This window comes from Mesoplodon densirostris, chromosome 4, assembly GCF_025265405.1.
Source record: "Mesoplodon densirostris isolate mMesDen1 chromosome 4, mMesDen1 primary haplotype, whole genome shotgun sequence".
Classification (NCBI taxonomy): domain Eukaryota; kingdom Metazoa; phylum Chordata; class Mammalia; order Artiodactyla; family Ziphiidae; genus Mesoplodon; species Mesoplodon densirostris.
Genome location: NC_082664.1, coordinates 101,122,983 through 101,135,951, shown reverse-complemented (window position 1 = coordinate 101,135,951; position 12,969 = coordinate 101,122,983). Strand labels below are relative to the sequence as shown.

The following is a 12,969-nucleotide window of genomic DNA, read 5'->3' as shown; positions in this document are numbered from 1 at the left end:
GAAGCAGATTCCCTGTAGTCTACTGCTGAGAAGACTGGTAAGATCACGCTTGAGCTTGGGGAGAAGGAGTGTCATGATCCACTAACTACATCTGCCATGGGCACAGGGATAGAGGGGAGCATATGGCTTCCAACCTCTATATTTGCTGACCGTGGGTTTTATGCTGCCAAGAATATTCTTGCTTTTTTATGTTCTTGACCAAAGCCTACTAAACTTTCAAGATCCATCTTGATTCCCCTCTTCCTTCCTCACATCTCCCCCCTAATTCTCCAGTTCACACCGATTTATAGACTCCCTGGCCTGTCACAATGCTTCCTATGCACACTTTATATTTTAGCTCTTTATTATCACGTACTTCTAGCAATTGTCTCAGGCAAGTAAATCTTACTCCAAGAAAATACTTTGAAATTCTTCTGCACACTGACCACATGTATATGCTTCTGCAGGGGCAGCACAGTCTGGGCTGTTTGGTCTCAGTCAATTCTTATAGTATTACAAGCAGTGACAGTCTCTCTCTACCCTCCTGGGAGGCTGAGAAACAGACTCACCGAGCAGCTGGTTGGCAGAAGAGGTGGTGAGGTTAAACTGCTGCTCCAGATACTTCCCCAAGAAGGCAGCGAAGCCAGCCACCACTGCAATCTCCATGCAGGCGGCCAGGATGATGCAGGTAAACACAGGGTTTGAGAGCAGGTGCTTTGTGACCTTCGGGATCACTGCAGGGAGAGAAGCAGAGGACAAAGGTCACACACTGCACTCCCAGGCCTTCTGCCCCCAAGGCCCCAATTTGACCCATCTCAGTAAACAGCATCAGGAGTCACCTGGTTGCTCAGGCCAAAGCCTATAACCTGTTAAGTCAGCCATAATTGTGAAAACTCTGGCTTCAAAATATAGGCTGATTTTTTTTTTTTTTTTTTTTTTTTTTTTTTTTTGTGGTACGTGGGCCTCTCACTGTTGTGGCCTCTCCCGTTGTGGAGCACAGGCTCCGGACACGCAGGCTCAGCGGCCATGGCTCACGGACCCAGCCGCTCCGCGGTATGTGGGATCCTCCCAGACCGGGGCACAAACCCGTGTCCCCTGCATCGGCAGGCGGACTCTCAACCACTGCGCCGCCAGGGAAGCCCTATGCTGATGTTTTGTCAACTAAACTGACAACTACTAAAGCAGGAGAAACTACATCATGCTTTTTTTTTTTTTTTAACAGCACACTGGAAACACTATTTTATAAGCCATCACAAGTTATTTCCATCCAAAAAAAAGACAGAGGAGTTTGGGGTTTGTTTCTCAAAAGGGAAAATATAACTTAATCATATTATAATTATAAATGTATTAATTATGTTATATTAATACATCTAAGTATATATTATCAATATACCTGTGATGAATATTTATAATGGTGTGTGTTAAGAAAATATATTTAATCATTTTTTTCAGCAACTTATTTTTTTTAAATTTTATATTGGAATATAGTTGATCAACAATGTTGTGTCAGTTTCAGGTGTACAGCAAAGTGATTCAGGTATACATATACATGTATCTATTCTTTTAAGAAAATATATTTCATCTTAACAGTTTCAAGAAAGAAATGAAATTATAGTGTATGTATATGCATACACACATACACACACACACACAATACATATAATCCAGCCTCCACCCACCCACCCCCTTCCTTCTCACAACCACATTCGCCTGGCCAAGCTTCCATGAGCTTTCACTTGGGGAAGACTAGGGTCTTGGTTTTCACTCTTGATCCAATATAATCCTCCCCTATGCAGTAGTCAATGGGATCAGCTCAAATCAGTTTCCTACTCAAAACTCCACATGGCCAAAATCCACACTTGGTACGATGGCCCACAGTCTGCCCCTTGGCTATATCTGATCACACTTCTGATCACGCTCCATCCACCCTCTGCTCCAGCCCCACCTGCACCTGGTCCTCCCCACCCAGCCCTTTGCACCAGGGCTCTTCCTTCCATTAAACGCTCTGAACCCAGATCTTTGCTCCATCTCTTCCTTATTCCTCAGGTGGTCTTTCCTCAACACCCAAGGCAACCTAGAAGCTGCTGCCCACCCAGCCCTGATGCTCAGGGCTCAGATGAGAGCTGATGGTGGGCAAACGTGCTTTGTGGCTTGTGTACCACTTTAATTACCAATGGAGCCAAAGCAGGTTTTGTTGAGGTGATGCATTTCAATCTTATTTTATTATACTCTGTTTTTCCTAAAGTAGGTGGTTTCATAAACCAGTCAGATTTCCTTTTAATGTGGTGCTTTTACAAATGAGAGATTTGGGTTTCTTAAAATCCTTTGAATGTAATCACATTATTTGGCTCTTTCCAGCCATTAGAATCCTTTGTATATGGTCTTTGACCAGATCTCCTCAGCTATGGAGTGATGACATATCCTGGCAGTATGCAAGGGGTCTGGGGGCATCAGGAGAACCCCATCATTTCAATACTTATGCCATTATTTTGACGTGCACTTAGTAAAAAAAAAAAAAAGTTAACTAAAATAAAACTGATACATCAAATGCATGATTTCATGGCTACCATAGCTTAAGATGATGCTAGGTTAAAACAAGTAGATTTAAAGCTATTTAAAGAGAAAGTTATGTAAATAACGGTACAGGTGGTAAGAAATAGGCAAAAATGTGTAAAAGTGGTGTACCAGTTAGGGGACAAGTTAGGGGATCTCTGTTCTGCTGTAGTCATAATAATGTGGAACATTTGGCATGTGGTGTACTTGTTTCCACCTGTGTAAATAGAAAAAGATAAAACAGAGTCCCAGATGAAGCAAGTACTATTCCAAGTCTAGGAAAAACCAATCAGTGCCCATGGTCATACAAAATAAACAGGTGAGCAATGTCTAACACTGCATTCCAAGGTGATGAATTAGCCAGCTGTCCTAAAGAAGAGAGCTAATTACATAGGCTCAATCTCATTTCCTAGGAGATGAAACCTCTAAATGGCCCAACTAATTAGAATAAAATAATAATAGGAGATACATAAGTTTTTAATAATGTTAACAGACAAGCTCAATAAATCAAAATAACAGAACAATGGGTCAGGAACTGGCAGATACACACAACATAAAATTGATCATTTCTGGGAAAGATACCTAGTTTCAAAAATGAAAATCTCTATATAAGATAGGGACTTAAGGATCCTTTGACGTACTAAAAGCAACTTAGTTATGGAAATGGACTGAGCCAGATGATTGGAGGCTCAGAATCACTGTGGGCTGAGCAATCTGATTATGTATCCCAACCAAGAAACAACCAGACAATAACCAGAGCTGGTGGCCTCAGCTGTTCCACGGTCGTTTCTCGTTAAACTACTAAAATCTTAGGAAGGTAACTCTTGGATTAAATGCAGGTACACACATGCACAAAATAAAACAAAAACTTTAAAAATGGTAGGAATAAGAATAAAGATGGTGAGAAAACAACTTTAAATCCATAGTATTTATATATTTATACCTGCTTTATTGCAAGGGACTGGCCTTTATGCGTGTGTTCTGTTCATTTTTTACAGGGTTTCGAGCATTTATAATAATCTGACTTTTTTAGAAATGTCATCTCAAATATTTGTCTAGAAGAGGTTACACTTAAAATCTACGTTTAGGGGCTTCCCTGGTGGCGCAGGGGTTAAGAATCTGCCTGCCAATGCAGAGGACATGGGTTCGAGCCCTGGTCCGGGAAGATCCCACATGCTGCAGAGCAACTAAGCCCATGTGCCACAACTACTGAAGCCCGCACGCCTAGAGCCCGTGCTCCGCAACAAGAGAAGGCACTGTGATGAGAAGCCTGCACACCGCAACAAGGAGTAGCCCTCGCTTGCCACAGCTAGAGAAAGCCCGCGCACAGGAATGAAGACGCAATGCAGCCAAAAATAAAATAAATAAAATAAGTAATAAATTTTGAAATAAATAATAAATAAATAAAATCTATGTTTAAATGTTGGAAAGTTTTTCTTTGTTAAATTCACATTATTAAGTATTGTAAAAATATTTAGAGAATGTTGACTGTGTAATGTTCAGAAATGTGTACTGTTTGACAAATATAGAAGATGAATACATTGGGCATAAACAAAAGGTAATGAAGTATTTGTCTTCATAAACAAAAACCCTTGGATGTTAAGACTCCATCATCATAAATCACTGCTAATAAGTGAAGGCTGATTTGCTATAGTGTTTGGCACATTGTGATGGTGTAATGTACCTGTGACAAGGGACTGGTTGATTATGTCACAAAACACCAAGCTTCACAGAGAGTGGTATGGATTACATGGGCGACCACAGCACTTCTTGTAATAAATGAATTTGAAAGCCCCCAGCTATTCATGTTTTGGTGGGTAATAACACTGTTGTTCCAACATTGTAGTCTTTTGGCATTAAGATATTTAAACTTTGGAAACACTGTTGACAAACAGCACGTTGGGGACATTTTAGGAAAACCATCCTGTACCATACTTTTATTGTAGGCGTCATTTTCTTTGTTACGGTGCAGACTCTTTAGATCTGGGGATTTCAGTAGGAGAAAGCACCACGGCCACACTTGCTTGAAAATAAAACTGCTGCTGAGCTGGCACCACCAGCACCCTCCAAGTAGGAACTATGTTCTCTGGCTCAGAAATGATGCCAATGAGGGGTTGAGCTTGATCCCATTAACTATTTGGGCCTCGGTACCTCCTTGTCCTTGATCATGGCCATCGTGGTTTATTTGCGGATGACGAGGGCCCTTTTCAACAAAGGCAACTCCAGCTAATGGAACGTTTTCATACTTCAGCAAGCATTTTAATTATTCCAGAGATAATTCCATTTCAGTTGGAAGGATTCCTTGTCAAGATAGGAGGCTGCCTGATTTTGTTTTAATATCTAATGCCTAATTTTGCCTTGGATTCGATGTGAAAATCATTAAGTTTGAGAATTATCTGGCTGAAGGCCCAGGGAAGACTCAGTGGGCCTCATCTGCATGAAGAGCCTTCTTTTTTCCACCTATACCCAGCCAATTCGCCTCCAGAAATGACAGCTTCCTCTTGTGTTCAGCTATTTTCCTCCCAGTTTCTTCCCCCCATTCTGGGTTTTATTGCAATGACTTGTAGTACTGTCAAAGAAGATTCCTTTTCAAAGGTTCAATCTACCCTCCAAAGCCCCAGTATGAAAAGGAGTATTAATTAGCTTGATCCTAGGGCTATCCCAGTGTTCCAAGCTTTTTCATGCAAATGGATTGTTAAGCCCATAAAATGCTAACTTTCCAAGGTGGCTGTAGCTAATGAGGTGGCCCAGACAAATAGAAATTGGTGAACCAAGGCCACACCAGGCTACCAAACACCTACAGTCTCCCAGAGCTATTTGCTTCTCACCTTCTGATTTAGCCTCAGAAGTTGGGAGCTGAGGTAGGAGGCAGGCAGGCTTGTACCATGCAGCCTCACAGCTAGGGAAACCTTTTCACCTCTCATCAGGAGCATGGTGATGCTACTAGAGGAATGGTACGAAGTTGGGAAGAGTGGCAGGGGAGTGATCTCCAGGGAAAACAAGTTTGCTACTGCTAGTTTTTGGAAGGCAGTCCTGTAGGATGGAGTTTCTTGGAAAATTGTGGGTTCTCTAAGAGGGAGAAAGGCAGGTTTAGAGAAGTCGTGAGGATTAACCCTGACAGAGCATTTCCTGTGTGCCAAGTACCATTCTAACTGCTTACACATCCACTCGCATGATCCTCACAACAAACTGTGTTCCTGGGATGATTAAAATCCTCCATTTACATATGAGAAGACTGAGGCAGACAGCGGCCCCATGGTTAAGGAAGCAAAGCAGGAACTCACACCCTGGCACCTGCTGCCACACCGTGTTCTTATAACCATTGTGCTGTTCAGGTCTGGGTTCTGAGGGGTGCTGATGTTGGCTTGAGGACTAAGCATGCAGGCTGCCCCTGGTAATCAAGCTGCGGCTTAATTCTTAGAATGAAGAATAATAAAACATTCCCACTGGGGTTAGGGAAAATGAACAGATCTGACATGACTAAGGGCTTAGTCCATGTCGTTTGAAGGCAGAGAAGTAGGAAAGGAAGGGAGGGGGACAGAGGAATGAAAGAAAGGATTGGAGAGCCTGCAGAAGAGCCCTGTACCATAGTTTCACTGAATAAGGTTGTATAAAATAATGGCTAAGAACCTGGTCTGAGGAGCCAGGTCATTGGGATTTGAATTCTGGCTTCAAGACTGACCAGAGCACATGACTCCATCCCATGGATTGCCACAAACATGAAATGAGACCCACTGCATGTAAAGCATGTGGCCCAGGGTTTCTAGTCTAGAGTACAGGTAAGAGTCTGATGGGATTAATGGCAAAGATTTACTGTATAGCACAGGGAACTGTATTCAATATCCTGTAATATACTACAATGGAAAAGAATAGAAAAAAAGAATATATATATATACATATATATATGCATAACAATCACTTTTCCGTACATCTGAAACTAACACAATATTGTAAGTCAACTATACTTCAGTAAAAAAGAGTCCGATAGGATTAATAGTAATCAATATAATAGAAGTAATCCTTGGCTATGTTAGGGAGAGAGCCCTTGGGCTGGGAGGAGGACATCAGGCTTCCTACAGGAATGCCTATGTGATCAGATGTGATGAGTAGAGTGGGGAAGAGACTGGAGCAGATGAACTGAGCTCCTGGGAGCCAAAGGCTTTCCAAGAAGAACCCCCTTCTGCAGGGGGCTGTTCAGCAGGTCAGGGGGTCAGGAGGCACAAGTCCTTGCCCACTGCCCTTCCTGGGAACTGGAGGTACTCTGGGAAGTGCTCAATGTGGGGCTCAGTTATACTCCCCTTGACCCTCAGATCTCTCTGCCTTCAGTCTCTCTACTGAAGTTGGCCTTGACTTTCTTTCTCTTTAATAACACTGCTGTCAATATAGCATGGTTAACATCTCCCAAGATGGGAGATGGAGCCAGTCTACGCAACTGCTCAGGAATCATGACAATGACCACCAAAGCCTGCCTCGCAACCAGTGTTGGATGGGCACCATGGCAAGGTTTCTCATTTTTAACTCTCACAACTATTACAATAGGGGGTGGTCCTACCATCCTCATTTTAGACCCAAGGAAACCAAGGCTCCCTTGAGAGGCTGAAACCCAACAGTCCGCATCCAGAATGCAAAACAGAGAAGCGAAGGAGGGTGGATTTGAACTCAGTTCTGCCTGTACTCTGGGACTCATCTCTAAATCTTCAGGTTTCTGGGTGGGGCCTCGAATCAACAGAAAAGTAATTTCCTAAAAGGTGAGCCACCATGAAGTGCTTCCCAACATAGGAGACCCATGACCAGAAGAGAACAGAGGTGGGGGGATCTGGGTGAGATAAATAACAGTATTCAAGTCATGACCAAAAAAAAAAAAAAAGAAAGAGGAAGGAAGAAATAATGGAGTGCAAAAAACACACCATCATGGAGGCACAAGAGTGAAGCCAAGGTAGAGCGAATCCTGGGAAAAATGAAGTTTCATGGGGTAGCGTGAATGTTCACCAGCCACCAAGTTGGTTCCCACACGCCCAGGGCAGGCTGTCATCCCGGCACCACCGACCCCACTGGATGCCCTTGTCTGGGTCCTCCCATCTGTCTCATAGGAGGAGCCAGGTGCTCTCAGGTAGAGCAGAGGTGGAGCAGCCCCATCCCCAGACATGGGCATTGCGCCTGGTAAGAGCAGATGCTTAATACGTGCAAGGTAGATTAAAGAATCCAATAAAGAAACAAATGAATTGCATAGCCTTGAAAGGTAACTGTCATAGTCTCTTAAGGAACATTAGCTGTAGAAACAGAGACCAATTTATGATCACACCATCCATGATGTTCCGCAGATTCATGGGCTGTGAGAATAATTAGCCAATACGGTCATTTCCATCACTGATTCTGGAGGTGCCCAAACCATCCCTTGAGTAGGTAGGGGTGGGGGAAATCCCAGTGGGAGGGGAGGCCCGTGGTGCCTCCCGGAAGCAAGCGCCTACCATGAACTTGGCCCCAGACCAGCAGCCTTGGGCCCCCTGTGGCCTCATCACTATAGAGGAGCCCATCCCCTAATCTCTGCCTGGGGCATCCAGGGGAGCTTCTAGCACCCTCTCACGGCTAACTTTTTTTTTTTTTTTTTTTTTTTTTTTGCGGTACGCGGGCCTCTCACTGCTGTGGCCTCTCCCCGTTGCGGAGCACAGGCTCCGGACGCGCAGGCCCAGCGGCCATGGCTCACGGGCCCAGCCGCTCCGCGGCATGTGGGATCTTCCCGGACTGGGGCACGAACCCGTGTCCCCTGCATCGGCAGGCGGACTCTCAACCACTGCGCCACCAGGGAAGCCCACGGCTAACTTTGAAAGCAGTAACTACCAGGCTTCTGTCTGCCCATCTTCAGTGAGGTAATAGGCAGACAGTAACACCTCCCTTGGATGGAGAAGGTCGCGGTTTGAAAGAACAAACAAGAAGCCATCAGCACAGGAAACGAGCATCTACAGCGAAACCCAAGTGTCAGGTGAGTGTGGATCGGTTAGGACAACCCAGAGCCCATCAATTCCACTGATTCTTGAAAAGTCACCACCTCCTTACAGCCACACCAAGGAGGAGCAGTGTGGTTGCCCACCAGCCAGTTTAAAGCAAGAACTAAGTGTCCACAGAGGCATGCCTAGGGGTCATCCCAGTCATTTCCTGGCATCAGCAGTGTGAAGTCAGAAACATGATCTCCACATATTTCAGAGGTGGAGGAAGGAGCTTGGGAAGCAGCAGGCTCTTATTCAGACCCCAATACTGCATCTTTCCATGTTGGCCACAGACAGAAAATGACTAAGGAAATCAAGAGTCTCCTGTAAGCGAACGGCCACTTTTATAACTTCACGCCAGCCCCTAGAACCTTCTCTGGGAGCAGGGCACCCCACCTCAGTGGTGGCCAGGCTCACTGCGTCTGACATTCACAAAAATGCTAACGAGGGGAGAATTCATTCCTGGGAAGTCTGGAAAGAGAAACAGCAATGTCCAGAAAAGAAACGGTGAAGCCAAGCACCCAAGCTGACGTACGTGCCCATCTCTAAACCTCGGCTTCCTAATGCTACTTCCGGAAGTGCTGGGTTTACAGCACGTCTTCTCAGAGCCTTCAATATGCTAATGTCAACCTCCAAGAGTCATGTCACAGACTGTCCCAAGCTTATTTCATCAGTGGGTCACCTCCCCCATTTTATCTTATATGCAACTGCAGAGAAATTAGCCCCTGGTGGAGACCCCTCAAGGGACCCCCACCAGCTCTGACATTTGTTTTCTACTGGGAGCTCACTTAGAATCTTCTGGGGAGCTTTAAAGACACCCAGATGCCTGGGTCACCTCTCTCCCATCCCCCTTCCCCACCACAGACTCAGAGAATCATAATTTATAGGGATGCGGTCCCTGAATATGTGTGTTTCAAGAAAGCCCACATGCAATGCTGACTCAAATCCCTAGTTGGGAAACAATGGCTCATAAAATAAAGTCCAGTCTCCTTAGAAGGGTAATGAGAAGGCCCTCAATAATTCATTCATAATTTTACCAAAGACTTACTGGGCAGCTTTGGATCCCAGGAACTCTGCTGGATGTGGAAGCTGAGACCAGCCTGCCTTCTATCATGACCTTCCCTAAATCCTCTTCCCAAAACCAGATGTCTCTCTTCCATGCACATCTCAGGTATGCCAGCCCGGAAGCCTTTGCCCTCCCCTCCATCCATGGGAATCCTGCTCGTCCTTCAAGATCAGGCTGAAATGATGCACCCTTCACGCACCTGTCTTCAAATCCTCCCTCTGTGGTCCTCACTATATCCCTTTGAACCTCCCATAATCCTCGCCACCTTCTATCCTGTATCATAGCAACACTTCATAAGTGCCAGAAGAGTTAGCATGAATAAAAGAGTCCTGGGATCCCATAAGTCTGAGACATATAGACTAAAGCAAAGTCAGCCAGCTGGCCTCAGAGCTGGCCTTCTCAGAGCCTTTAACACAAACATATTCTATGACTCTCCAAGAGCATCACAGTATACATATGGTTTCCCAACTTATTTGGTCATGTAACCACTACTCCTGGTTATCACTGATTTGTTTTTCTCTGAGCATCTCAGAGGACTCAGGGTCCAAGGAACTCCCATTGGGAAATGCTGTCTTCTAGTTTCTTCCCTCCTTCCTTCCTTCCTCCCTTCCTTCCAAAACCACGAGGAGCATCCACAGTGTGCCAGGCATCGTGCTAGATGCTCTCACCTACGTTCATCTCAGGCGCTTTGCTGAAATAACTTGAGATGGAGAATCATGACTGATTCATGGATATAAGCCCCAGCACATCCTCCATCGACACTGATATGAACACGATGAAACCACTAACCAGTCTGGACCCTGGGGACCTGTAAAAATGATACCTGTGACACGGCAGCCTCTGAACCACAGCTTGGCATAGAATTCCAAGTGGTTGGGAAGGCAGATGGTTTCCTTGGCCACAGAATCAAGAAAGAAGACTTTAACAGGAAACCCACACGAGGGGAAAGCACAGTTCTGAAGATGAATCGCACGATAAAAAACACTCAGCCGTTTAGCCCGCAGAACAAGGACTCTCAGATCACCAGGCTGCTCACAATAACACTATGCTGAAAGGCAACAGGCCCTTCATTAAGAAAGATGTAGCAGAAACCGACTGCTGGCTGGCAGACGATGGAGGTGGCCTGGCAGAGATGCGGAAGCCAGAGGCATGAGCTGGGTCCCATGGCCAGGCCAACGCATGTGGGGCCCCCGCGGGAACAGTGGGTGGCACAGAGGTGAGGGGCGAGTATGCACCCTGTCCAAGCAGCAAGATGCTCGCTAGGAAGATGGGCAAGTAAAGACACGCACCCAAAGGCACAGTGCAGGTCAGCCTGAGCCACTGGGCTGGCAGACCCTCCGATTTGGTGGCTGAAGCACCAGGAGCAGATCCTCCTCCCCACACAGGTAAGTCACCTGGGAGCCAGCCGTAACACTCAGCACAGGTAGAGCTCCTGCTAAGCCAGTGTCTGCGGGTGGGTCAAACACAGGCCAAAACTCTAGGAGGGGCTGTGTATGAGGACAGCTTTAGGGAAAGCAGCAAACCGTGCTGGGTTGGGCAGTGCCTGTCCAACGATCCATGCACCCCCCCATTTATCAGATGTGTACTGAGCATTGGCCATGTACAAGGGCATGGGCAAAGACGGATGTGGTCCCTGACCTCATGGAGCTTATGGAGGAAGTGACCACTCCTACAAAGGTCACATTCTGACCATGACACAGAGAGCAACATGCCGTGGAGGGGGTGCCATCAGGAGGTCAGGAAAATGTCCTTGGGGAAATGATGTGTGAGCTGATGTCTGAAGATGGCATCAGAATTCCAGGGGTGGGAACAGCAAATGCAAAGTCTATTGAGCCTGGGGAATACGGAGGACTAAAAAGAGGCCAGCAAGGTGAGACTGGTATGGTGGGAACAGGGTGGCAGGTGTGAGAAGAGGCTGGAGGAGCAGAATCTCACTGGGCTGGCGGCCACGTGAAGGGCTCGGCCTCTATCTGTCAGGATCAGACGCATTCTGAATGTATCCCAGTGTGGATGACAGCCTGGAGGAGTAGGGCAGACTGGAGTACAGGACAGACCATGAGTGGGAAGGCGAGATATTTAGGTGCTAAAGTCAGCAGAACCCGGTGATGGATGGCATTAGGGGTGTGGGTGGGCAGAGGAGTGGGGAAGGTACCAACCCAGGCAGATTTCATCTCCTCTAGAAATGAAGGTCCTCTTGAGTCGGGCTCTGCATTTCCTCTTTTGAAGAGGGAGAAAGTGGACATTAAGAGTGGAAGTTTTTTTTTTTTTTTTTTTTTTAAAAAAAAGAGCTTCCCTGGTGGCGCAGTGGTTGAGAGCCCGCCTGCCGATGCAGGGGACACGGGTTCGTGCCCCGGTCCGGGAAGATCCCACATGCCGCGGAGCGGCTGGGCCCGTGAGCCATGGCCGTTGAGCCTGCGCGTCCAGAGCCTGAGCTCCACAACGGGAGAGGCCACAACAGCGTGAGGCCCACATACCGCAAAAAAAAAAAAAAAAAGAGTGGAAGTTTTGGGCTTCCCTGGTGGCGCAGTGGTTGAGAGTCCGCCTGCCGATGCAGGGGACAAGGGTTCGTGCCCCGGTCTGGGAAGATCCCACATGCCGCGGAGCGGCTGGGCCCGTGAGCCAGGGCCGCTGGGCCTGCGCGTCCGGAGCCTGTGCTCCGCAACGGGAGAGGCCACAGCAGTGAGAGGCCCGCGTACCTCAAAAAAAAAAAAAAAAAAAAAAAGAGTGGAAGTTTCTCCAACACAGTAAAGGCTTTTGTTCCATCCACCCCAGACCGATCCCTTTTTCCTTCTCAGTTGGTTCATTAATAGTAGAGTGGATCTTTGTGGTAAATAGAGGAACAGAGGAAAGAGTTCGGGTTTGGGAGTCTCAGACCCAAGTCTGGTCCCAGCTGCATCCTTCACAGCTGCGGGAACCTGGGTGCACGGTTTAACCCCCCAGAGCTCCGTGTCCCCATGGGTGGCATGGAGATTGGTAATGACACGCACGTTATCAGCCGTACTATGGGGGCCAAGTGGGGGGTCTGTGCAAGTGCTTTGGAAGTCATCAGCTGTACTCCATATTTTGGGCACGGTTTTTAAGATTCTGAGCCTGAAGGCCCACCCTCACCTTGCCAGCTCAGCCATCACCCGCTGTCACCTGGTGCAACTATCTTTTCTGGGACAGGAAGAGGCCACTTGGCAGTCAGCATGAAGGGCGCAGAGACAAGAGTGCTCAGCTTTTGACTTCTCTGCTCACTCAGTGATCAAAGGTGGGCTCTCCCTTCAGATTTTAAACTGCTGGTACAGTGACACTCATCCCCGCTGGGAAGTCCATCAGAGGGTCAGGACACACCAATGCTTGCAGGAAGTTGTTCTTCCCTTCCTTTTTAGCTGGACCCTTGTCTAG

General features: G+C 46.8%; 1 protein-coding gene across 2 annotated transcripts in view; it reads right to left on the bottom strand.

Annotated features, from left to right (window-relative positions):
- SLCO3A1 (solute carrier organic anion transporter family member 3A1) overlaps positions 1-12,969 on the bottom strand; it is a 320,294-nt gene that overhangs the window by 44,492 nt on the left and 262,833 nt on the right. For both annotated transcript variants that reach the window (XM_060096879.1, XM_060096878.1), the window contains exon 5: positions 549-713. In XM_060096879.1, coding sequence (XP_059952862.1) covers positions 549-713 — 165 coding nt within the window. The remainder of the gene's footprint in view (positions 1-548; positions 714-12,969) is intronic.